Source organism: Bufo gargarizans, chromosome 3 (assembly GCF_014858855.1).
Source record: "Bufo gargarizans isolate SCDJY-AF-19 chromosome 3, ASM1485885v1, whole genome shotgun sequence".
In the NCBI taxonomy this organism is placed as follows: Eukaryota; Metazoa; Chordata; class Amphibia; order Anura; family Bufonidae; genus Bufo; species Bufo gargarizans.
The window spans coordinates 213,121,148-213,148,259 of record NC_058082.1 but is presented as its reverse complement, the minus strand read 5'-3'; the positions used below and the strand labels follow the sequence as shown (position 1 = coordinate 213,148,259).

Here is a 27,112-nt window from a genome sequence, read left to right as displayed (position 1 = left end):
TCCTTCATGGTCAAATAGCCCTTACACAGCCTGGAGGTGTGTTTTGGGTCATTGTCCTGTTGAAAATAAATGATGGTCCAACTAAAGCAAACAGGATGGAATAGCATGCCGCTGCAAGATGCTGTGGTAGCCATGCTGGTTCAGTATGCCTTCAATTTTGAATAAATCCCCAACAGTGTCACCAGCAAAGCCCCCCCACACCATCACACCTCCTCCATGCTTCACGGTGGGAACCAGGCATGTAGAGTCCATCCGTTCACCTTTTCTGCGTGGCACAAAGACACAGTGGTTGGAACCAAAGATCTCAAATTTGGACTCATCAGATCAAAGCACAGATTTCCACTGGTCTAATGTCCATTCCTTGTGTTCTTTAGCCTAAACAAGTCTCTTCTGCTTGTTGCCTGTCCTTAGCAGTGGTTTCCTAGCAGATATTCTACAACGAAGGCCTGATTCACACAGTCTCCTCTTAAAAGTTGTTCTAGAGATGTGTCTGCTGCTAGATGTCACGGATGGTGTACAGAAAACAAGACAAAGCAACATGCATATATGACTCACTGGATCCAAAGCTAAGGAACCAAAAGGGAGACCCCTGCACAAGACCTGAGACTTTCCCTGGCTGCTCAGCCTATGCAAATATCCCAGAGGTGGATGGTTGCATATCCACGTACCTCGACTGTATAACCCCTGAACACCCTACAATAGTGAGGGGACACGACCACCGGCTCCCTACACCAGACACGGAGGGAGTCAGGGTCACCTGGGATCCAGCAAACAGATAAATGTTCAGCACTTAACTTTGTAGCAGACTGCAAAACAGGACCAGCATGCACACACACTCCAGGAAGTAGTATAAGCCGCCCAGTGATGCATTATGGGGTGGAATTTATAGGGATGCAATCAGTCCAACTACATGACAGCTGAGAGAGGCTAACGAGATGAGGAACTGAACATCACAACAAAGAAACTCAAGGAGGAGGTTCTGAAAGGCTTCTGTCAGAGCTTCTCAGCTGTCTGGTTGTGACAGTACCCCTCCCTCTACGAGTGGACTCCGGACACTCAGAGCCCACCTTCTCAGGATGGGACCTATGGAAAGCCCTGATGAGACGAGAGGCCTTAATGTCCGTCACTGGGACCCACATCCTCTCCTCAGGACCATAACCCTCCCAATGAACAAGGTACTGGAGAGAACTGCGGACAAGCTGAGAATCCGCAATCCTAGAGACCTGAAATTCAAGATTCCCATCAACCGTAATCGGAGGAGGAGGCAAAGGCGAGGGTACAATGGGTTGAACATAAGGTTTCAATAAGGACTTATGAAAAACATTATAGATCTTCCAAGTCTGAGGAAGATCAAGACGGTAGGCAACAGGATTGATGACAGACAGGATTTTGTAAGGCCCAATAAACCTAGGACCCAACTTCCAGGAGGGAACATTCAATTTGATATTCTTGGTAGACAACCACACCAGATCGCCAACATTCAGGTCCGGACCAAGCACACGTTTCTTATCTGCCACACGCTTATATCTCTCACTCATGCTCTTTAGATTATCCTGAATCTTTTGCCAAATAGATGACAAAGACGAGGAGAATCTGTCCTCATCAGGTAAACCAGAAGACCCCTCTCCCGAGAAAGTCCCAAACTGCGGATGAAACCCATATGCACCAAAAAATGGTGACTTATCAGAGGACTCCTGATGACGGTTATTTAAAGCAAACTCAGCAAGGGGCAAAAAAGAACACCAATCCTCCTGATTCTCTGCCACAAAACAGCGCAGATATGTCTCCAGATTCTGATTGACGCGCTCCGTCTGGCCATTCGAATGCGGGTGGAAAGCAGAAGAGAATGACAACCGAACCCCCAAGCGAGAACAGAAGGCCTTCCAGAGTCTGGAAACAAACTGCGTGCCCCTATCAGAGACTATGTCTGAAGGAATACCGTGCAATTTGACAATGTGATCAATAAATGCCTGCGCCAGTGTCTTAGCATTGGGCAAACCAGGAAAAGGGATGAAATGCACCATTTTGCTAAAACGGTCCACCACCACCAGAATCACAGTCTTCCCCGAGGAATGAGGCAAGTCCGTTATGAAGTCCATGGACAGATGTGTCCAAGGACGGGAAGGAATGGGTAAGGGAAGGAGAGGACCTGACGGCCGTGAATGAGGGACTTTGGCACGAGCGCAAGTCTCGCAGGCTGCCACAAAACCCTCAACCGACTTACGAAGCGCAGGCCACCAGAATCTCCGAGCGATGAGATCCAGTGTGGCTCTTGCACCTGGGTGTCCAGCAAGGACCGTATCGTGGTGTTCCTTAAAAATCTTGTGTCTTAAAGCGAGAGGCACAAACAACCTCCCAAGAGGACAAAGATCAGGAGCCTCTGACTGGGCTGCCTGCACCTCTGCCTCCAATTCAGAAAAAAGAGCAGAGACCACCACACCTTCGGCCAAAATGGGACGCGGGTCTTCAAAATTCCCGCCTCCCGGAAAACAACGTGACAGGGCATCTGCCTTCACATTCTTAAGCCCAGGGCGGAACGTGACAACAAAATTAAATCTTGAAAAGTACAAAGACCATCTGGCCTGTCTCGGGTTCAGACGCTTGGCTGACTCCGAGTAGGCCATATTTTTATGGTCAGTAAACACGGTAATAGGGTGTCTGGCTACCTCTAGCCAATGGCGCCTTTCCTCAAAAGCCAACTTGATGGCCAACAATTCCCTATCTCCCACATCGTAATTTCTCTCTGCGGAGGAGAGTTTTTTCTAGAAAAAGGCACACGGTCGCCATTTGGCAGGAGGGGAACCCTGAGACAAGACCGCACCCACCTTAGAAGCATCAACCTCAACTATGAAGGGTAAAGAAATATCAGGTTGCACCAAGATGGGAGCGGAAGCAAAACTCTCCTTGATATTAGAAAAAGCCTTACGCGCCTCTACCGACCAAGAAGAAAAATCTACCCCCTTTCTGGTCATATCAGTGAGTGGTTTAACAATAGAGGAATAATTCAAAATAAACTTCCTGTAATAATTGGCAAAGCCCAAAAAACGCATCAGCGCCTTCTGATTCTCAGGAAGCTCCCACTCAAGCACAGGCTGGACCTTCTCGGGGTCCATGCGAAAACCAGAAGCGGAGAGAAGAAACCCCAGAAATTGAATTTCTGGAACTGCAAACACACATTTTTCCAGTTTCGCATATAATTTATTCTCCCGCAGAATGAGCAAGACCTGACGTAAATGTTCCTTATGAGTTTTGAAATCAGGAGAAAAAAATCAAAATGTCATCCAAATACACTAATACAAATTTTCCCATCAAATCATAAAAAATGCTGTTCACGAAATGCTGAAAAACGGCTGGGGCATTCATCAAACCAAAAGGAATAACCAAATTTTCAAAATGGCCCTCAGGGGTATTGAAGGCCGTCTTCCATTCGTCTCCTTCTCTGACCCTGACCAGGTTGTATGCCCCTCTTAGATCTAATTTGGAAAAGACTTTAGCCCCAACAACCTGGTTAAACAGGTCCGGGATCAGAGGAAGCGGATAAGGGTCACGAATAGTGATACAGTTCAGCTCCCTGAAATCCAGACACGGTCTTAAAGAACCATCTTTTTTCTTAACAAAGAAAAAACCAGCGGCAACAGGTGACTTCGAGGGTCGTGTCCTTTTCTCAGACTCTCAGAGATATAAGCACGCATAGCGATCCTTTCAGGTTGGGAAAGATTGTATAAACAAGATTTAGGCAGCTTGGCGCCTGGGATGAGATTAATAGGGCAATCGTACTCCCGGTGCGGGGGCAAATCCTGAACTCCACTCTCAGAGAAGACATCCGAAAATTCAGAGAGAAAAGATGGTACAGTCTTAGTAGCAACCTCAGAAACAGATGTCGTGAGGCAATTCTCTCTGCAAAAGTCACTCCAACCATTTATTTGCCTCACTTGCCAATCAATGGTGGGATTATGTTTAGTGAGCCAGGGTAGCCCCAACACTAGAGGAGTAGGCAAACCGCTAAGGACGAAACATTACACATCCTCAACATGAGCATCACTCACAATTAAACGGATATTGTGAACTATGCCCTTTAATGATTTCTGAGAAAGTGGAGCGGAATCAATAGCAAAAACAGGAATATCCTTTCCCAAAGTGCACACCTGGAAACCATGAGTTATTGCAAATTGATTATCAATGAGATTGACCGCTGCTCCACTATCCACAAAAATCTCACAAAAAATGCTCTTGCTCTCTAGCGCCACCCTAGCAGGCAGGACAAAACGGGAACTACAAGCAAACGGAAAACCTTCAATTTCCGCCTCAACCCTGCCAATAGTAACAGATGGGCTCCTGCTCAGAAGGGGCTGACAGCGACTGAGACCCCTGCGCACAGAATGGCACCGCTGCACTGTCCTGCGACTGAGTATGACAGGAAGGAGAGATCTCTCCTCTCTCTCTAAGACGCCTGTCAATACGAATGGCCTGAGACATAGCACAGTCCAAGGAAATAGGCCTTTCATGAAAGGCAAATGCATCTTTCAATCCCTCTGAAAGACCATGGCAAAATTGACTTCGGAGTGCAGCATCATTCCAACCAGTATCAGCTGCCCATCTCCGAAATTCTGAGCAGTATATCTCTGCGGATTGTTTACCCTGGCATAATAGACGTAGTCTAGACTCAGCCAGAGCAACACGATCCGGATCATCATATATCTGACCCAGGGCTAAAAAGAATTCATCCACTGAACGGAGAGGCCGTGCCCCCTCCGGCAGCGAAAAGGCCCAGGACTGAGCGTTACCCCTGAGCAGCGATATAATGATCCCCACCCTCCGTTCCTCATCACCAGAGGAATGGGGAAGAAGGCGAAAATGGAGTTTGCAAGCCTCTCTAAAACGCACAAAATTCTCACTACCCCCGGAGAACGTATCCGGGAGCGAGATCTTAGGCTCAGAACAAACTCCATGAACGCTAGCTGAACCGGTCACTTGAAGCTGAGAAAAAGTCCTGCGGAGATCAGCTACCTCCAATGAAAGACCCTGAAGGCGTTCAGCCAAAAGTGAAACCGGATCCATGCTTTCATAGTCATGAAAATAAAGAAAACTCTTTGAATAAGAAGGTGTGTCCAAACTTTTGGTCTGTACTGTATATTGATAAAATGTCCCCTTTGAAAAAACATACTCCCTGCTTGCGACTCCTACTTTTGCAAGCAGATCCAGGAGTCGCTCTCCCTAATTGTATGGGTTCCTCCCCAGGTATAATCCCTGACAAAACTGGCTATGGAGAGCTGGATCGTTCCACTCAGTATCCGTTGCCCACCTCCTAAATTCGGAACAATGGATCTCCGCCGAACGTTCTCCCTGACGCAGGCTGCGTAATTTAGTCTCGGCCAGGGAGGTTTGGTCCGGGTCATCATAGATGAGACCTAAAGCTCAAAAAAAATACATCTACTGAGAAAAAGACCAAGACTGGGCATCCCATTTAAGCAACAAAATAATCACACCCACTCTCTGGCTCTCATCCTCAGATGAGTGTGGACGCAGCTTAAAGTACCATTTGCATGCTTCCCTGAACCAAATGAAATTATTCCCCCCCACTGAGAATCTATCCGGGAGAGCAACTTTAGGTTCAGGACCAGAGACAACAAATTCCTTCCCAGATGGATAAATGAAAGTTTCTATCTCAGGTCCAGATACAAACAACAGGGAATATAACAAACACAATACAATAAGAAAAGACAAGACTTAGCTTTAAGTAGAAAACTGGCAACTCCAGAAGCACCACAGTGTACAAACAACCAGCTAGTAAGAAGACAAGAAGAAAATCTATAAACCACACCTCCAAGAGTGAGAAGCGGCTACTTATGGGGAAGGTAAATTACCAACAAGCAATACCTGGAGCAAAGGGTGTGGCATTCACCAAAACACAAACACAATAATATCCACAAGGAACTTGTCAATTTAACCCACGTGTTGCCAGTCTTACTGGTCTCCTTGTACCTGCCACGGGAACGTCCGTGACAAAGGTTTACTGAACAGGTACAATTACTTATTATTTGACCTAGTCACCAGTGTGAAAATGGAAGGATTATGTACAATTTCTTTCACTCTAGATAATGACTTACGCATTTCTTTTAAAACAGTTTCCTGGCTTTTTTGTGTCCCGTTCTTTTTTTTCTTATTAAAACACAAGTAAAATGTTGTGTGACTAAAACCTCCACCCCAAAAGGCTTGTAAAAACAATTACATTTGATGGCATTTTTTTGCAAGCCAAAAGCAAGCAGTGGATTGCATTTTACTCATTATGGGCTTTGTCACATTAACTGTTTGTCTAGGTACTTTCGCTTTGTGCTTGTGTTCTAATAAATCTTAACTCTAAAGTATAGAAAGGTCATAAACATTTATTTAAGCCACATTCTTATCAGTAAGATATGAATTGAACGATAATGAGGGTTTCTCAACTCCGGTCCTCGGGACTCACCTACCAGTCATGTTTTCAGGATTTCCATGTATCAGGACTTACCACAGGTATTAATTCTGTGGGATATTCTCAAATCCTGACTGGTAGGTGGGTCCTGAGGACCGGAGTTGGGAAACCCTGGTTTAGGAGGTCAGAGATGACAGATAAGGAGCCATCAGCTGAGCTGCTTGATGGAACACAGTAAAACCACAGAATATCAAGACTATACAGAGAAAGGGTCTTAATGTTTGTAATAAAGACCAATTTAAATATATATTTTAGCTCAAAATGAGTACAAAGCAAAAATACAGTTCCCACAAAGGTGTCCCTATCCATAGCCTTTTAAAGGATGTCTTTCACCATGATCCCCACCCTCTAAACTACTGTCAAGTCTGGATAATTGAAGAAACACAAGGAATTTATCATGATGGTAATATATTTCTTCAGTCGCTTCAGACTGTGTTGATGTACTTTGTGCTAAATTTGTCAAATGTTACGTGATGTTTCTTAAATTTGTTGTAACTTCACAGTTTTGTCTAGAAATGATACTACAGTTTTCTACTGAGTGACTTTGTGAATTTTTTTGTGACTTTTCAAAAAGTCCCAGTGACAAAGATGGACTGAAACATTAACATAACTATCCCCACCCATAACTATCCACACCCACTTTTCAAAACAGGAGTGAGTAAAAATGTCCCAAAAGCCCTTTACGAAGACAAAATCTTGGAGTGCAGGAAGTGATAAATTTCCCCTACATATTCCAAAGATGTAATTATTATATCTGAATCACTTGCACTCCCCAAATCAGTAAACAGCCCCTGCTATGTATGCTAATGAAGCATCTAGGAGTCCCGCTATACTACAGTATTTCTTGAGTTTAAGAGTACATGGGATACATTACAATGCAGCAGGTGAATGAATGGGAGTACACATATAACAATAACATCTTTGCAATATGTGCCTCTTCAGCTATCCAAACATTATAATATTTCTGTTTTTTCTTCTGATGACAGATTGTGTTTGAGGTCACAAAGCATTGTCTATGACTCAGATCTAGGTATATATGGTTTTCAAGATATACACAAATATTCTCATGCAATAAAAAAAAATGGTGAGGAACTATTACAACCTGTCAGCATGAACATGTAGTTATAGAGCAGGAGGAGCTGAGCAGATTGGTATATGGTTTTGTGGGAAAAGATTCAGTAAAACTTGTAACATACATTTTATACCTCTGCGCTTTCTAAACTCAGAAGTCCAATGGGAGGTCCTACTCCTTGACTGACAGTTATCTTAGTAATCAGTCGTACAGCGAAGGCTGTCAATCACTGAATAAGGCCGGCTATATGACTACATTGGAAGAGCAGGGAATTAAATTAGTAAAATGCAAGTTTTACTGAATCTGAGCTTCTCCTGTTCTATACAGTGTTATCCACAGATCAGACACCGTGTTCAAAATGACAGGTTCCCAGCAGCTGGGAACATGACCATGGATGGAACTGGTAGCAGAAGGCTCCATCCACTGTGGCATAGTGCAACTCAACTTACATTCGAGTGAATGAGAGCTGAGCTGCAGTTTCTGGTTATGTTTCTCTTGCTGGTAGCTGCCGCAAACAGCTGATCACTTGTGGGGCTCGGTGTCAGACCCACACAGATTTAATATTGATGACCTATCTGAAGGATAGGTCACCAAAGTTTAGAAGTTCGACAACCCCTTTAAAGTAAAACATTTACCTACACAATATTTATTTTTTGGGTTCAGTGGTGGGGTTTGCAAGTTATTAATTGAGTTTATCACAATAATCTAGCTTCTCTGGCCACATGCCAAAAACATACTAATCAGCTAAATGTCTTGTTAAGACAATAGTCCAATTGTCCTATGTGTGTGTAATGTATATGACAGAAATAGAGATTATATTGCTAGCCTCACTGGAGTCACAGGCTGAGAACCCTAACCCTTCAAAATGTATGCAGTGCTATGGAAATAACAGTAAATAAATGAATCTTATATAAAAATGACAAATTGTTTAATAGTATATGTTAAAAGTACATTACTAATACATAAAAAAGTTTCAAAATGTCCAGTTTATTACAATGGCATTTACAATTTGATTGTCATGCCAGAAACAGGAGATGACACCAAGTCTTGATCAGTTTGATAGGTAAATTATACTATTTGTACTATATTTATAGTATTTATGTCAATTGTTGTAGAAGTTATATAGCAGTGAAATTCTCTTACCTGCAGAAAAGTGAAGAGCACTCAGGCAGCAGAATGCAAACAGGAGAGGCAGAGGAGGATGGTGCTTTACGGATTTGATTTTAAGGACCCTCTTCCTCTCTGTAGGTGACATGTTTCTTTTGTGTGTCCTATACTTGAGCATCTTGAAGAGACTGTGGAAGGTTAGATCTGTAAGTGTGTGTCTGGCTCATCCACAGTGAGGCGTTATCTCTTTAAATGTAACACTGTATCCCATAGGACTGCAAGCAATCAGCACCTGGCAGGATCCTACTTTCTATCCTCTTTGTCATGCTGAGCTCTTATTTATGAGGCATTGCCCCCCCAAAATCAATGTTGCCTGATTAGCTAAGGGTTGAGTAAGTAGGGAAGAATAGAGGATCTATATTATTGCACAATAGGGAACCTTATAACTAACACTGACTTTGCAGCACATAGGAAATGCCACTCATGAACACTGTTATCACATCACGTGCCCTCAGAAATATAATAGCTTTTTTGCTTCCTGTCGAGTTTATTAGCAATTACTATTTTATGACATTTGCTGATCCTTGTACACGGAGATCACTCAGAAAAACTGGTTTATAAGAAGTTATTTCTGAGACTGTCCAGTGTACTGTGAAAGCTTACAGTACGAGAGCATGATAATAGCAGCCCTTCACTATTGTTGGCTTCTTAGTAACCACGATATGGTGTGCAATTTGCACATTTTGCTTACAAAATGACTCCCAGTTTTAGTTCCTTTATTTAATCCCTGCAGTATGTCAATGTGTTATTAAAAAAAGCCTACAAAGATATTACTTTTAATGTTAAAAGTTTAACCGCTGGGATTGGCTTGGTTTATTGTACTGTAGCATTAGTCAAACCTATTTTAATAAAAAAGATTTAAAAAAGATATAGGAGATGAGTCATGGTCTTCTATCCAATTGCATTAGAATTAGCAGTTCATTTTAGAACTTCTGTTTGTTAAAAAGGTCTTATTTTCAGAAAAATATCACAATTCTGCATAACAGTAGAATTCTACAGCTAAAAATGTTTAGAGCCATCATGTGCAATCAAATGAAAAAAAAAAACTTTCAAAAAGCTAATTGCTGATGAGTAGGGATGAGCGAACTCGAACTGTATAGTTCGGGTTCGTACCGAATTTTGGGGTGTCCGTGACACGGACCCGAACCCGGACATTTTCGTAAAAGTCCGGGTTCGGGTTCGGTGTTCGTCGCTTTCTTGGCGCTTTTGTGACGCTTTCTTGGCGCTTTTTGAAAGGCTGCAAAGCAGCCAATCAACAAGCGTCATACTACTTGCCCCAAGAGGCCATCACAGCCATGCCTACTATTGGCATGGCTGTGATTGGCCAGAGCACCATGTGACCCAGCCTCTATTTAAGCTGGAGTCACATAGCGCCGCCCGTCACTCTGCTCTGATTAGCGTAGGGAGAGGTTGCGGCTGCGACAGTAGGGCGAGATTAGGCAGATTAACTCCTCCAAAGTACTTGATTATTGATCGATCTGCAGCTGTGGATCATTGAGCTGCTGATACTCAATTGCTCAAAGTTTTTAGGCTGCCCAGACCATTTGTCAGTCACATTTTTCTGGGGTGATCGGCGGCCATTTTGTGTCTTGTGGTGCGCCAGCACAAGCTGCGACCAAGTGCATTTAACCCTCAATGGTGTGGTTGTTTTTTGGCTAAAGACTACATCAGGGTGAAGCTGTCACACCAAGTGCATTTAACCAGCAATAGTCTGTTTATTTTTTGGCCATATACTACATCAGGGGCAAGCTGCGCCCGTCACCAAGTGCATTTAACCCTCAGTAGTGTGGTTGGTCAAGCTGTGACACCAAGTGCATTTAACCAGCACTAGTCTGTTCATTTTTTGGCCATATACTACATCAGGTGCAAGCTGCGCCCGTCACCAAGTGCATTTAACCCTCAGTAGGTCAAGCTGTGACACCAAGTGCATTTAACCAGCAATAGTCTGTTCATTTTTTGGCCATATACTACATCAGGGGCAAGCTGCGCCCGTCACCAAGTGCATTTAACCCTCAGTAGTGTGGTTGGTCAAGCTGTCACACCAAGTGCATTTAACCAGCAATAGTCTGTTCATTTTTTGGCCATATACTACATCAGGGGCAAGCTGCGCCTGTCACCAAGTGCATTTAACCCTCAATGGTGTGGTTGTTTTTTGGCTAAAGCCTACATCAGGGTGAAGCTGTCACACTGTCATGGTCTTACCTTCTTACTACTCTCCTTCGTTTGACATGTGCTGGCGGCCATCTTGGTTTCTGGGTTTCTTGTAGCCTCCCACCCTGCGGCTTCTCCTTCCCACTGGGAGGAGCTGGATGCCTAGCTCATATATATAGGAGGTCTGTGGCTTCAGTTCCTTGCTTGGTCCTCCTGTGTTCACATGCTTCTAAGACTGCTGCTGCTTCTGGTTCCTGATCCTGGCCTCGTCTGACTACCCCGTTGGTTCCTGATCCTGGCTTCGTCTGACTACCCTGCTGGTTCCTGATCCAGGCTTCGTCTGACTACCCTTCTGGTTCCTGACCTCTGTCTACGCAAGACCCTGCTTCGGCTTAGCCATCCGTTTGGACTTTTGCTTACAGCTTGATTTTCAATAAAGCCTTCTTATTTCCACTTATTTCTTGTTGTACGTCTGGTTCATGGTTCCATGACATTAGGACCAAGCCATGAATTCTGACGGTACAGGGCCATCCTCGCTACCTACGCTGGTTGCCAGACTTGATCAGCAGGATCACCTGTTGGGTCGGTTCGCTGTGGCGTTGCAAACCCTGCTTGAACGCACGGCTCATTTCGCTTCCGTTGCCGATGGGTCGGTTGTCGCTCCTGGGCCCGCTCCTACTGCCGCTCCGGTTGTTGCGCCAGAGTCTACCCCGACACCTGTTGCTGCGCCTGCGGTGTCTCGGGGTATGACCGGTTCTGCCCCCCTTCCACAGCGCTTTGGGGGAGAGCCAACTCAGTGCCGAGGTTTCCTTAACCAGGTGGGCATTTATTTCGAGTTGCTGCCACATGCCTTTCCTACTGAGAGATCAAAGGTGGGCTTCTTGATCTCGCTGCTCTCGGACAAGGCCTTGGCCTGGGCCAGCCCTTTATGGGAGAACAACAATCCGGTGGTTGCCGAGTTTTCCGGTTTTGTTGCTTCTCTTCGGAAGGTATTCGATGTGCCGGCTCGTGCTGCCTCTGCTGCGAAGCTCCTTATGTCCATCAGACAGGGTTCACGATCCGTAGCTGAATACGCCATTGAGTTTCGTACCCTGGCAGCAGAGGTGGGCTGGAATAATGAGGCTCTGGTCGCTGCTTTCTCTCATGGTCTCTCGGATGCCTTGAAGGATGAGGTTGCAGCTAAGGACCTACCAGTGGAGCTCGAGTCTCTTATTTCTTTCCTGATTTTGATTGACACCAGACTCAGGGAGAGACCTTCCTTTAAGGAGAGCCTGCGGAGGTCTTCTAACAGATTGGCGCCTACGTTTGCTGTCCCACCCGTGCCTCCCTCTCCTCCCACGCCTCCTGGGGATGACTTGTCTGGGGGTGAACCCATGCAGCTGGGGTTTGCTCGCCTGTCCGAGGGGGAGAGGGTACTCCGGAGACGCGAAGGCCGATGCATGTATTGTGGTCTCGGTGGGCATTTTCGGTTGGCATGTCCGAACCGTCCGGGAAACGCTCGCACCTGAGATCCTGTCGGGGGCAGATCTTGGGTGGAGTCTCCTCGTCCCCGGTTTCCCGTGTTGACAAACCACTGATCACTGTTGTCCTCTCCTGGGTCGGGGGCTCGGTGACGACCCAGGCGTTGGTGGACTCTGGTGCTGGTGGTTTGTTCATTGATAGTGTGTTCGCTGCCGCCAATTCCATTCCTCTGCAGCCTCGAGGTTCCCCACTGGCTCTTGAGGCGATAGACGGCAGACCCCTTCTGCCGCCACACGTGACTCATGAGACCCTTCCAGTGGGGATAGCCATTGGTGCCGTTCAGAGAGTCGGTCTGTCTCCAGGTGATTTCGTCTCCACACTACTCGGTGGTCTTGGGGTACCCCTGGCTCCAGAAGCATAATCCGACTTTCGATTGGAGATCGGCCGAGATCCTCTCGTGGTCACCGCAGTGTGGGGCTAGTTGCATCCATGGGCCTGTCAAGTTGCTGTGTACTTCCTCGGACTCTCTGTTGCCTCCTGAATACGAAGAGTACCGGGATGTATTCGATAAGGTGCGCGCGGTTGCCCTACCTCCGCACCGCCCATACGATTGTGCCATAGAGTTACAATCTGGTGCCGTTCCTCCTCGTGGCAAAGTCTATCCACTGTCGGTAGCGGAGAATGAGGCCATGGAGGAGTACGTGAGGGAGGCGCTTTCACGCGGACACATCCGCAAATCCTCGTCCCCGGCAGGGGTTGGATTTTTCTTTGTGAAAAAGAAGGGCGGTGAGTTGAGGCCTTGCATCGATTACAGGGGTCTCAATCGCATCACGATCAAGAACGCTTACCCGATACCCTTGATTTCCGAGCTGTTCGATCGCCTCAAAGGGGCCACGGTCTTTACCAAACTCGACCTGAGGGCGGCATATAACCTGGTAAGGATCAAGGCGGGCGATGAGTGGAAGACCGCGTTTAACACCAGGACCGGTCATTATGAATCCTTGGTTATGCCCTTTGGGTTGTGCAATGCGCCCGCAGTCTTCCAGGAATTCATCAACGATGTTTTCCGTGACCTGTTGCAGCAGTGTGTGGTGGTCTATTTGGATGACATCTTGGTATATTCTGAATCCATGGAGGCCCACATTATGGATGTCAGACGAGTGTTGCAACGGTTACGAGAGAACAGGCTGTTCGGTAAGCTTGAGAAATGCGAATTTCACCGATCCCAGGTAACCTTCTTAGGTTACATCATTTCCGCTGAGGGGTTCTCCATGGATCCTGAGAAGGTTTCGGCTGTCTTACAGTGGCCCCAGCCCAGTGGTCTCCGTGCCCTGCAGCGCTTTTTGGGCTTCGCCAATTATTATCGGAAGTTCATCAGGGACTTTTCCATGCTAGCCAAGCCTCTCACGGATCTGACCAGGAAGGGCAGTAATTTCCAGGTCTGGCCGCTCGAGGTCATCCGAGCTTTTGAGGCTCTAAAGTCCGCCTTTGTGTCGGCTCCGATTCTGTCGCATCCCAACCCTGGGTTGCCCTTTGTCCTCGAGGTGGACGCGTCTGAGACGGGAGTAGGCGCCCTTCTGTCTCAGCGTAGAACACCAGAGGGTCCTCTGCTTCCTTGTGGGTTTTACTCCCGGAAACTGTCTTCCGCGGAGTGCAACTATCAGATTGGTGACAGGGAGTTATTGGCCATCGTGCAGGCCCTTAAAGAATGGAGGCACTTGCTCGAGGGTTCGGTGGTTCCGGTTCTCATCCTGACGGACCACAAGAATCTGACCTACCTTTCTGAGGTCAAGAGATTGACACCACGTCAGGCCAGATGGGCTCTGTTCTTGTCACGTTTTAATTACGTGGTCTCCTACCTACCCGGGTCCAAGAACATCAGAGCGGATGCCTTATCACGGCAGTACTCCGAGCTGTCCGGGGAGGAGTCGATTCCGACTTCGGTCATACCTCCGAATCAGATCCTGGCCGCCATTCGCACCAGCCTGACCTCTCCCCTGGGTGAGCAGATTTTGGCGGCTCAATCTGGTGCTCCCTCTGGGAGACCCAACGGCAGGTGTTTTGTGCCTGAGGAGTTGCGCACTCGGTTGTTGCGAACCTACCATAACTCCAAGGCCGCGGGGCATCCTGGAAAGAATCAGCTGTCCTGGGCTGTTTCACGTCTGTTCTGGTGGCCTTCTCTACGTTCCGACATCGCCGCATATGTAGCGGCATGCTCCGTTTGTGCCCAGAGTAAGTCCCCTCGGCACCTTCCGTTGGGCCTTTTGCAACCCATAGCCACCGGGGAGCGCCCATGGTCACACCTGGGGATGGATTTCATTGTGGACCTCCCTGCATCCCGAGGCCATACGGTCATTCTCATGATTGTGGATCGGTTTTCCAAAATGTGCCACTGTGTTCCTCTCAAGAAGTTACCCTCTGCACAAGAGTTGGCCACGATTTTCGCCAGGGAGGTCTTCCGGTTGCACGGTTTGCCCAAGGAGATTGTGTCGGATTGGGGGAGTCAGTTTGTGTCCAGGTTCTGGCGCGCCTTTTGCTCCCAGTTGGGGATTCATCTCTCTTTCTCCTCGGCCTACCACCCTCAGTCCAACGGGGCCGCAGAACGATCCAATCAGGCCTTGGAGCAATTCCTTCGTTGCTATGTCTCCGATCACCAAGACAATTGGGTTGACCTCCTGCCTTGGGCTGAGTTTGCCAGGAACACGGCGGTGAACTCTTCCTCTGGGACGTCTCCCTTCATGGCCAATTATGGGTTCCAACCTGCCGTGTTACCGGAGGTATTCTCTCCCCAGGATATTCCGGCTGTGGAGGATCACCTTTCCGTCCTACGTGCTTCTTGGGTACAGATCCAGAGGTCCCTTGAGGTCTCTGCGCAGCGCCAGAGACTCCAGGCTGATCGCAGACGAGCGCCCGCTCCTTCCTACCAGGTCGGAGACCGTGTATGGTTGTCCACCCGCAACCTCAACCTTCGAGTGCCCACTCCCAAGCTGGCGCCTCGCTTTGTTGGTCCCTTCCGAGTGCTTCGCAGGGTAAACCCGGTAGCCTATGCCCTTGCGCTTCCTCCTGGCATGCGGATCTCCAACGTGTTTCATGTCTCCCTGTTGAAGCCATTGGTGTGTAATCGTTTCACTTCCTCGGTTCCTCGGCCCCGTCCGGTCCAAGTGGGCAATCGTGAGGAATATGAGGTGAGCAATATCCTGGACTCACGCCTGGTCCGCGGTCGGTTGCAGTTCTTGGTCCATTGGCGTGGTTATGGTCCAGAGGAGCGTTCCTGGGTTCCCTCCGCAGATGTCCATGCTCCTGCTTTGCTCCGAGCCTTCCACGCACGCTTCCCTCAGAAACCGTTCCTTACTCCACGGAGGAGGGGCCCTTGAGGGGGAGGTACTGTCATGGTCTTACCTTCTTACTACTCTCCTTCGTTTGACATGTGCTGGCGGCCATCTTGGTTTCTGGGTTTCTTGTAGCCTCCCACCCTGCGGCTTCTCCTTCCCACTGGGAGGAGCTGGATGCCTAGCTCATATATATAGGAGGTCTGTGGCTTCAGTTCCTTGCTTGGTCCTCCTGTGTTCACATGCTTCTAAGACTGCTGCTGCTTCTGGTTCCTGATCCTGGCCTCGTCTGACTACCCCGTTGGTTCCTGATCCTGGCTTCGTCTGACTACCCTGCTGGTTCCTGATCCAGGCTTCGTCTGACTACCCTTCTGGTTCCTGACCTCTGTCTACGCAAGACCCTGCTTCGGTTTAGCCATCCGTTTGGACTTTTGCTTACAGCTTGATTTTCAATAAAGCCTTCTTATTTCCACTTATCTCTTGTTGTACGTCTGGTTCATGGTTCCATGACACACACCAAGTGCATTTAATCAGCAATAGTCTGTTCATTTTTTGGCCATATACTAAATCAGGGGCAAGCTGCGCCCGTCACCAAGTGCATTTAACCCTCAGTAGTGTGGTTGGTCAAGCTATCACACCAAGTGCATTTAACCAGCAATAGTCTGTTCATTTTTTGGCCATATACTAAATCAGGGGCATGCTGCGCCCGTCACCAAGTGCATTTAACCCTCAGTAGTGTGGTTGGTCAAGCTGTGACACCAAGTGCATTTAACCAGCAATAGTCTGTTCATTTTTTGGCCATATACTACATCAGGGGCAAGCTGCGCCCGTCACCAAGTGCATTTAACCAGCAATAGTGTGGTTATTTTTTGGCCATATCCCAGTCTAATTCTGTCACTAAATCCATACCGGTCACCCAGCGCCTAAATACTAGGCCTCAAATTTATATCCCGCTAAATCTGTCGTTACCGCTGTACTGTTGTGGCTGGGCAAGTTATTTAGTGTCCGTCAAAGCACATTTTTTGTTCAGGGTTGAAATACAATTCCCAATTTAGCAATTTCATAATTTAGTGGTTTCTGCTATATCAGAGCTATTTGAAATCTATCCCTAAAAGGGTATATAATATTCATGGTGCACATAGGGTCATTCAGAATAACTTTACACACACGCTACTGTGCATTTCCAAGTCCAATTCTGTTAGTAAATCCATACCGGTCACCCAGCGCCCAAATACTAGGCCTCAAATTTATATCCCGCTAAATCTCTCGTTACCGCTGTCCTGTTGTGGCTGGGAAAGTTATTTAGTGTCCGTCAAAGCACATTTTTTGTTCTGGGTTGAAATACAATTCCCAATTTAGCAATTTCATAATTTAGTGGTTTCTGCTATATCAGAGCTATTTGAAATCTATCCCTAAAAGGGTATATAATATTCAAGGTGCACATAGGGTCATTCAGAATAACTTCACACACACGCTACTGTGCATTTCCAAGTCTAATTCTGTCACTAAATCCATACCGGTCACCCAGCGCCTAAATACTAGGCCTCAAATTTATATCCCGCTAAATCTCTCGTTACCGCTGTCCTGTTGTGGCTGGGAAAGTTATTTAGTGTCCGTCAAAGCACATTTTTTGTTCTGGGTTGAAATACAATTCCCAATTTAGCAATTTCATAATTTAGTGGTTCCTGCTATATCAGAGCTATTTGAAATCTATCCCTAAAAGGGTATATAATATTCAAGGTGCACATAGGGTCATTCAGAATAACGTCACACACACGCTACTGTGCATTTCCAAGTCCAATTCTGTTAGTAAATCCATACCGGTCACCCAGCGCCTAAATACTAGGCCTCAAATTTATATCCCGCTAAATCTCTCGTTACCGCTGTCCTGTTGTGGCTGGGAAAGTTATTTAGTGTCCGTCAAAGCACATTTTTTGTTCTGGGTTGAAATACAATTCCCAATTTAGCAATTTCATAATTTAGTGGTTTCTGCTATATCAGAGCTATTTGAAATCTATCCCTAAAAGGGTATATAATATTCAAGGTGCACATAGGGTCATTCAGAATAACTTCACACACACGCTACTGTGCATTTCCAAGTCTAATTCTGTCACTAAATCCATACCGGTCACCCAGCGCCTAAATACTAGGCCTCAAATTTATATCCCGCTAAATCTCTCGTTACCGCTGTCCTGTTGTGGCTGGGAAAGTTATTTAGTGTCCGTCAAAGCACATTTTTTGTTCTGGGTTGAAATACAATTCCCAATTTAGCAATTTCATAATTTAGTGGTTCCTGCTATATCAGAGCTATTTGAAATCTATCCCTAAAAGGGTATATAATATTCAAGGTGCACATAGGGTCATTCAGAATAACGTCACACACACGCTACTGTGCATTTCCAAGTCCAATTCTGTTAGTAAATCCATACCGGTCACCCAGCGCCTAAATACTAGGCCTCAAATTTATATCCCGCTAAATCTCTCGTTACCGCTGTCCTGTTGTGGCTGGGAAAGTTATTTAGTGTCCGTCAAAGCACATTTTTTGTTCTGGGTTGAAATACAATTCCCAATTTAGCAATTTCATAATTTAGTGGTTTCTGCTATATCAGAGCTATTTGAAATCTATCCCTAAAAGGGTATATAATATTCAAGGTGCACATAGGGTCATTCAGAATAACTTCACACACACGCTACTGTGCATTTCCAAGTCTAATTCTGTCACTAAATCCATACCGGTCACCAAGCGCCTAAATACTAGGCCTCAAATTTATATCCCGCTAAATCTCTCGTTACCGCTGTCCTGTTGTGGCTGGGAAAGTTATTCAGTGTCCGTCAAAGCACATTTTTTGTTCTGGGTTGAAATACAATTCCCAATTTAGCAATTTCATAATTTAGTGGTTCCTGCTATATCAGAGCTATTTGAAATCTATCCCTAAAAGGGTATATAATATTCAAGGTGCACATAGGGTCATTCAGAATAACTTCACACACACGCTACTGTGCATTTCCAAGTCCAATTCTGTTAGTAAATCCATACCGGTCACCCAGCGCCTAAATACTAGGCCTCAAATTTATATCCCGCTGAATTTGAATACAATACATTGGGCCAAATAATATTTGTGTTGTTGTGGTGAACCATAACAATGAGGAAAACATCTAGTAAGGGACGCGGACGTGGACATGGTCGTGGTGATGTTAGTGGACCCTCTGGTGCTGGGAGAGGACGTGGCCGTTCTGCCACATCCACACGTCCTAGTGTACCAACTACCTCAGGTCCCAGTAGCCGCCAGAATTTACAGCGATATATGGTGGGGCCCAATGTCGTTCTAAGGATGGTAAGGCCTGAGCAGGTACAGGCATTAGTCAATTGGGTGGCCGACAGTGGATCCAGCACGTTCACATTATCTCCCACCCAGTCTTCTGCAGAAAGCGCACAGATGGCGCCTGAAAACCAACCCCATCAGTCTGTCACATCACCCCCATGCATACCAGGGAAACTGTCTCAGCCTCAAGTTATGCAGCAGTCTCTTATGCTGTTTGAAGACTCCGCTGGCAGGGTTTCCCAAGGGCATCCACCTAGCCCTTCCCCAGCGGTGAAAGACATAGAATGCACTGACGCACAACCACTTATGTTTCCTGATGATGAGGACATGGGAATACCACCTCAGCATGTCTCTGATGATGACGAAACACAGGTGCCAACTGCTGCGTCTTTCTGCAGTGTGCAGACTGAACAGGAGGTCAGGGATCAAGACTGGGTGGAAGACGATGCAGGGGACGATGAGGTCCTAGACCCCACATGGAATGAAGGTCGTGCCACTGACTTTCACAGTTCGGAGGAAGAGGCAGTGGTGAGACCGAGCCAACAGCGTAGCAAAAGAGGGAGCAGTGGGCAAAAGCAGAACACCCGCCGCCAAGAGACTCCGCCTGCTACTGACCGCCGCCATCTGGGACCGAGCACCCCAAAGGCAGCTTCAAGGAGTTCCCTGGCATGGCACTTCTTCAAACAATGTGCTGAAGACAAGACCCGAGTGGTTTGCACGCTGTGCCATCAGAGCCTGAAGCGAGGCATTAACGTTCTGAACCTGAGCACAACCTGCATGACCAGGCACCTGCATGCAAAGCATGAACTGCAGTGGAGTAAACACCTTAAAACCAAGGAAGTCACTCAGGCTCCCCCTGCTACCTCTTCTGCTGCTGCCGCCTCGGCCTCTTCTGCTGCTGCCGCCTCGGCCTCTTCCTCCGCCTCTGGAGGAACGTTGGCACCTGCCGCCCAGCAAACAGGGGATGTACCACCAACACCACCACCACCACCTCCGTCACCAACCGTCTCAACCATGTCACACGGCAGCGTTCAGCTCTCCATCTCACAAACATTTGAGAGAAAGCGTAAATTCCCACCTAGCCACCCTCGATCCCTGGCCCTGAATGCCAGCATTTCTAAACTACTGGCCTATGAAATTCTGTCATTTAGGCTGGTGGACACAGACAGCTTCAAACAGCTCATGTCGCTTGCTGTCCCACAGTATGTTGTTCCCAGCCGCCACTACTTCTCCAAGAGAGCCGTGCCTTCCCTGCACAACCAAGTATCCGATAAAATCAAGTGTGCACTGCGCAACGCCATCTGTAGCAAGGTCCACCTAACCACAGATACGTGGACCAGTAAGCACGGCCAGGGACGCTATATCTCCCTAACTGCACACTGGGTAAATGTAGTGGCAGCTGGGCCCCAGGCGGAGAGCTGTTTGGCGCACGTCCTTCCGCCGCCAAGGATCGCAGGGCAACATTCTTTGCCTCCTGTTGCCACCTCCTCCTTCTCGGCTTCCTCCTCCTCTTCTTCCACCTGCTCATCCAGTCAGCCACACACCTTCACCACCAACTTCAGCACAGCCCAGGGTAAACGTCAGCAGGCCATTCTGAAACTCATATGTTTGGGGGACAGGCCCCACACCGCACAGGAGTTGTGGCGGGGTATAGAACAACAGACCGACGAGTGGTTGCTGCCGGTGAGCCTCAAGCCCGGCCTGGTGGTGTGTGATAATGGGCGAAATCTCGTTGCAGCTCTGGGACTAGCCAATTTGACGCACATCCCTTGCTTGGCGCATGTGCTGAATTTGGTGGTGCAGAAGTTCATACACAACTACCCCGACATGTCAGAGCTGCTGCATAAAGTGCGGGCCGTCTGTTCGCGCTTCCGGCGTTCACATCCTGCTGCTGCTCGCCTGTCTGTGCTACAGCGTAACTTCGGCCTTTCCGCTCACCGCCTCATATGCGACGTGCCCACCAGGTGGAACTCCACCTTGCACATGCTGGACAGACTGTGCGAGCAGCAGCAGGCCATAGTGGAGTTTCAGCTGCAGCACGCACGGGTCAGTCGCACTACAGAACAGCACCACTTCCCCACCAATGACTGGGCCTCCATGCGAGACCTGTGTGCCCTGTTGCGCTGTTTCGAGTACTCCACCAACATGGCCAGTGGCGATGACACCGTTATCAGCGTTACAATACCACTTCTATGTCTCCTTGAGAAAACACTTAGGGCGATGATGGAAGAGGAGGTGGCCCAGGAGGAGGAGGAGGAGGAAGAGGGGTCATTTTTAGCACTTTCAGGCCAGTCTCTTCGAAGTGACTCAGAGGGAGGTTTTTGGCAACAGCAGAGGCCAGGTACAAATGTGGCCAGCCAGGGCCCACTACTGGAGGACGAGGAGGACGAGGATGAGGAGGAGGTGGAGGAGGATGAGGATGAAGCATGGTCACAGCGGGGTGGCACCCAACGCAGCTCGGGTCCATCACTGGTGCGTGGCTGGGGGGAAAGGCAGGACGATGACGATACGCCTCCCACAGAGGACAGCTTGTCCTTACCCCTGGGCAGCCTGGCACACATGAGCGACTACATGCTGCAGTGCCTGCGCAACGACAGCAGAGTTGCCCACATTTTAACCTGTGCGGACTACTGGGTTGCCACCCTGCTGGATCCACGCTACAAAGACAATGTGCCCACCTTACTTCCTGCACTGGAGCGTGATAGGAAGATGCGCGAGTACAAGCGCACGTTGGTAGACGCGCTACTGAGAGCATTCCCAAATGTCACAGGGGAACAAGTGGAAGCCCAAGGCTAAGGCAGAGGAGGAGCAAGAGGTCGCCAAGGCAGCTGTGTCAATGCCAGCTCCTTTGAGGGCAGGGTTAGCATGGCAGAGATGTGGAAAACTTTTGTCAACACGCCACAGCTAACTGCACCACCACCTGATACGCAACGTGTTAGCAGGAGGCAACATTTCACTAACATGGTGGAACAGTACATGTGCACACCCCTCCACGTACTGACTGATGGTTCGGCCCCATTCAACTTCTGGGTCTCTAAATTGTCCACGTGGCCAGAGCTAGCCTTTTATGCCTTGGAGGTGCTGGCCTGCCCGGCGGCCAGCGTTTTGTCTGAACGTGTATTCAGCACGGCAGGGGGCGTCATTACAGACAAACGCAGCCGTCTGTCTACAGCCAATGTGGACAAGCTGACGTTCATAAAATGAACCAGGCATGGATCCCACAGGATCTGTCCGTCCCTTGTCCAGATTAGACATTAACTACCTCCCCTTAACCATATATTATTGGACTCCAGGGCACTTCCTCATTCAATCCTATTTTTATTTTCATTTTACCATTATATTGCGAGGCTACCCAAAGTTGAATGAACCTCTCCTCTGTCTGGGTGCCGGGGCCTAAATATATGCCAATGGACTGTTCCAATGTTGGGTGACGTGAAGCCTGATTCTCTGCTATGACATGCAGAATGATTCTCTGCTGACATGAAGCCAGATCCTCTGTTACGGGACCTCTCTCCTCTGCCTGGGTGCTGGGCCTAAATTTATGAAAATGGACTCTTACAGTGGTGGGTGACGTGAAGCCTGATTCTCTGCTATGATATGAAGACTGATTCTCTGCTGACATGAAGCCAGATTGTCTGTTACGGGACCTCTCTCCTCTGCCTGGGTGCTGGGCCTAAATATATGCCAATGGACTGTTGCAGTGGTGGCTGACGTGAAGCCTCATTCTCTGCTATGACATGCAGACTAATTCTCTGCTGACATGAAGTCAGATCCTCTGTTACGGGACCTCTCTCCTCTGCCTGGGTGCTGGGCCTAAACTTATGAAAATGGACTCTTACAGTGGTGGGTGACGTGAAGCCTCATTCTCTGCTATGACATGCAGACTAATTCTCTGCTGACATGAAGTCAGATCCTCTGTTACGGGACCTCTCTCCTCTGCCTGGGTGCTGGGCCTAAACTTATGAAAATGGACTCTTACAGTGGTGGGTGACGTGAAGCCTCATTCTCTGCTATGACATGCAGACTAATTCTCTGCTGACATGAAGCCAGATTGTCTGTTACGGGACCTCTCTCCTCTGCCTGGGTGCTGGGCCTAAATTTATGACAATGGACTGTTGCAGTGGTGGGTGACGTGAAGCCTGATTCTCTGCTATGACATGCAGACTGATTCTCTACTGACATGAAGCCAGATTGTCTGTTACGGGACCTCTCTCCTCTGCCTGTGTGCTGGGCCTAAATATATGCCAATGGACTGTTGCAGTGGTGGCTGACGTGAAGCCTCATTCTCTGCTATGACATGCAGACTAATTCTCTGCTGACATGAAGTCAGATCCTCTGTTACGGGACCTCTCTCCTCTGCCTGGGTGCTGGGCCTAAACTTATGAAAATGGACTCTTACAGTGGTGGGTGACGTGAAGCCTCATTCTCTGCTATGACATGCAGACTAATTCTCTGCTGACATGAAGCCAGATTGTCTGTTACGGGACCTCTCTCCTCTGCCTGGGTGCTGGGCCTAAATTTATGACAATGGACTGTTGCAGTGGTGGGTGACGTGAAGCCTGATTCTCTGCTATGACATGCAGACTGATTCTCTACTGACATGAAGCCAGATTGTCTGTTACGGGACCTCTCTCCTCTGCCTGTGTGCTGGGCCTAAATATATGCCAATGGACTGTTGCAGTGGTGGCTGACGTGAAGCCTCATTCTCTGCTATGACATGCAGACTGATTCTCTGCTGACATGAAGCCAGATTGTCTGTTACGGGACCTCTCTCCTCTGCCTGGGTGCTGGGCCTAAACTTATGAAAATGGACTCTTACAGTGGTGGCTGACGTGAAGCCTGATTCTCTGCTATGACATGAAGACTGATTCTCTGCTGACATGAAGCCAGATCCTCTGTTACGGGACCTCTCTCCTCTGCCTGGGTGCTGGGCCTAAACTTATGAAAATGGACTCTTACAGTGGTGGGTGACGTGAAGCCTCATTCTCTGCTATGACATGCAGACTAATTCTCTGCTGACATGAAGCCAGATTGTCTGTTACGGGACCTCTCTCCTCTGCCTGGGTGCTGGGCCTAAATTTATGACAATGGACTGTTGCAGTGGTGGGTGACGTGAAGCCTGATTCTCTGCTATGACATGCAGACTGATTCTCTACTGACATGAAGCCAGATTGTCTGTTACGGGACCTCTCTCCTCTGCCTGTGTGCTGGGCCTAAATATATGCCAATGGACTGTTGCAGTGGTGGCTGACGTGAAGCCTCATTCTCTGCTATGACATGCAGACTAATTCTCTGCTGACATGAAGCCAGATTGTCTGTTACGGGACCTCTCTCCTCTGCCTGTGTGCTGGGCCTAAATATATGCCAATGGACTGTTGCAGTGGTGGGTGACGTGAAGCCTGATTCTCTGCTATGACATGAAGACTGATTCTCTGCTGACATGAAGCCAGATTGTCTGTTACGGGACCTCTCTCCTCTGCCTGGGTGCTGGGCCTAAATTTATGAAAATGGACTGTTCCAATGTTGGGTGACGTGAAGCCTGATTCTCTGCTATGACATGCAGACTAATTCTCTGCTGACATGAAGCCAGATTCTCTGTTACGGGACCTCTCTCCTCTGCCTGGGTTCCGGGGCCTAAATATCTGAGAATGGACTGTTCCAGTGGTGGGTGACGGGAAGCCAGATTCTCTGCTATGGGACCTCTCTCCAATTGATTTTGGTTAATTTTTATTTATTTAATTTTTATTTTAATTCATTTCCCTATCCACATTTGTTTGCAGGGGATTTACCTACATGTTGCTGCCTTTTGCAGCCCTCTAGCCCTTTCCTGGGCTGTTTTACAGCCTTTTTAGTGCCGAGAAGTTCGGGTCCCCATTGACTTCAATGGGGTTCGGGTTCGGGACGAAGTTCGGATCGGGTTCGGATCCCGAACCCGAACATTTTCGGGAAGTTCGGCCGAACTTCTCGAACCCGAACATCCAGGTGTTCGCTCAACTCTACTGATGAGATCCAATCATGTTTTTGCTGTAAATATCTACCATCTTGTTGTAGTCAAAAAAGGTCATTTTACATGGTCTAATAATCAGATAATCCTGATAATTGACCTGTGTAAAAGGTGCCAGTGATCACCCAACAGGAAATGATTGCTATGTAAATGCAGCTCTCATCACTTCTGACTCTCAGGCAATTATTGGGATCAGAAATAAGTGAAAAAATGGTTTCAGCACTAAAGTTGTAGTCCAATAAAAACTTCTTCTTTATTTCAACTTATGTACATCAGCAGACACAACCATGAAGCATGCGGTAATTATTGACGCGTTTCGGACTATATGTCCTTAGTCGTAACAATGTTCTATGTTAGTTTGAGATATTTAAAGACCATAGTCACATCCCCCACAAAATCGCAGGAGGAGGTATCTCAACACCATTGGTCATTCTATCATGGAACCACCTTTAGCCCAATTTATCATTATCAAACTTCACCTGTGCAACATTATTCACTTATCCTTTAAATCAGGTTAACCCTATCCTCCCCACCCAATTCAAATAAATGAATCAAATGTTCTTGGGTATAGGGACCTTGGGAAAAAACTAATAAAAATCGCACAATGTGCACAGTGACAAATACAAAAATATTTAAAACAAAGTAGCAAGCCACTTTATGAACCTTCGAAACCAACATATCACAGATGAACTGATATATCACATTATTTTATGTTATGTTATTATACTGCTATTGCTGATAAACATACATTAATTCCTTTCTCTGATTCAAATCTGTAGGAACCCTGGCATTTAATCTAAAAATACAGAAGGCTTCTCTCAAAAGCAGTTTCTTTCTATGATTACCACCCCGTAGGGGCGCTGTGACTTTTTCAATTGCAAAAGCACGAAAGGTGTTCGTTCTCCGACTATGGATGTGAATAAAATGTTTGGCTGCATTTGAGATATTTAGAGCTGTGGGATTTGTTATATAGTTCAAATGTTCAAGAATCCTATTTTTGAACTTGCGTATTGTACTGCCCACATATATAAGATCACATTCCTCACATCCGATCACATACACTACTTCAGTGCTGAAGTTTGATCATGATAAATTGAGCTAAAGGTGGTTCCATGTTAGAATGACCAATGGTGGTGAGATACCTCCTCCTGCTATTTTGTTGGGGATGGGATTTTGGTCTTTAAATATCTCAAACTACCATGGAACATTGTTACGACTAAGAACATATTGTCCGAAACGTGCCAATGATTACCACATACTTCGTGGTTGTGTCTGCTGATGTACATAAGTTACAATAAAGAAGAAGTTATTGGACTACAAATTTAGTGCCAAAACCATTTTTTCACTTATTTCTGCTATACTGGGACACACCCAAAGGTTTCTGGACATACGGGAGAACAAAGGCCAAGGAGGTGAGCTGGATAATACTACTATACAATTATTGGGATCAACTGGTTCATTCCTAATAATTGCCTGTAACATTGGACCATGCAAAAGAACCTTAAAGAAGTTAATCTGCCATATACAGTTGCAAGAAAAAGTATGTGAACCCTTTGGAATGATATGGATTTCTGCACAAATTGGTCATAAAATGTGATCTGATCTTCATCTAAGTCACAACAATAGACAATCACAGTCTGCTTAAACTAATAACACACACAGAATTTAATGTTACTATGTTTTTATTGAACACACCATGTAAACATTCACAGTGCAGGTGGAAAAAGTATGTGAACCCTTGGATTTAATAACTGGTTGAACCTCCTTTGGCAGCAATAACTTCAACCAAACATTTCCTGTAGTTGCAGTTCAGACGTGCACAAAGGTCAGGAGTAATTTTTGACCATTCCTCTTTACAGAACTGTTTTAATTCAGCAATATTCTGGTGTGAATCGCTTTCTTGAGGTCATGCCACAGCATCTCAATCGGGTTGAGGTAAGGACTCTGACTGGGCCACTCCAGAAGGCGTATTTTCTTCTGTTTAAGCCATTCTGTTGTTGATTTACTTCTATGCTTTGGGTCGTTCTCCTGTTGCAACACCCATCTTCTGTTGAGCTTCAGCTGGTGGACAGATGGCTTTAAGTTCTCCTGCAAAATGTCTTGATAAACTTGGGAATTAATTTCCCTCGATGATAG

At 47.0% G+C, this 27,112-nt stretch overlaps 1 protein-coding gene across 2 annotated transcripts in view; it reads right to left on the bottom strand.

The window, feature by feature from the left end:
• The window catches only part of NMS (neuromedin S), a 99,115-nt gene extending 90,117 nt beyond the window's left edge, over positions 1-8,998 (bottom strand). For both annotated transcript variants that reach the window (XM_044288279.1, XM_044288280.1), the window contains exon 1: positions 8,685-8,998. In XM_044288279.1, the coding sequence (XP_044144214.1) occupies positions 8,685-8,826 (142 nt within the window). In that variant the 5' untranslated portion in view covers positions 8,827-8,998. The remainder of the gene's footprint in view (positions 1-8,684) is intronic.
• Positions 8,999-27,112: the final 18,114 nt, after the last annotated feature.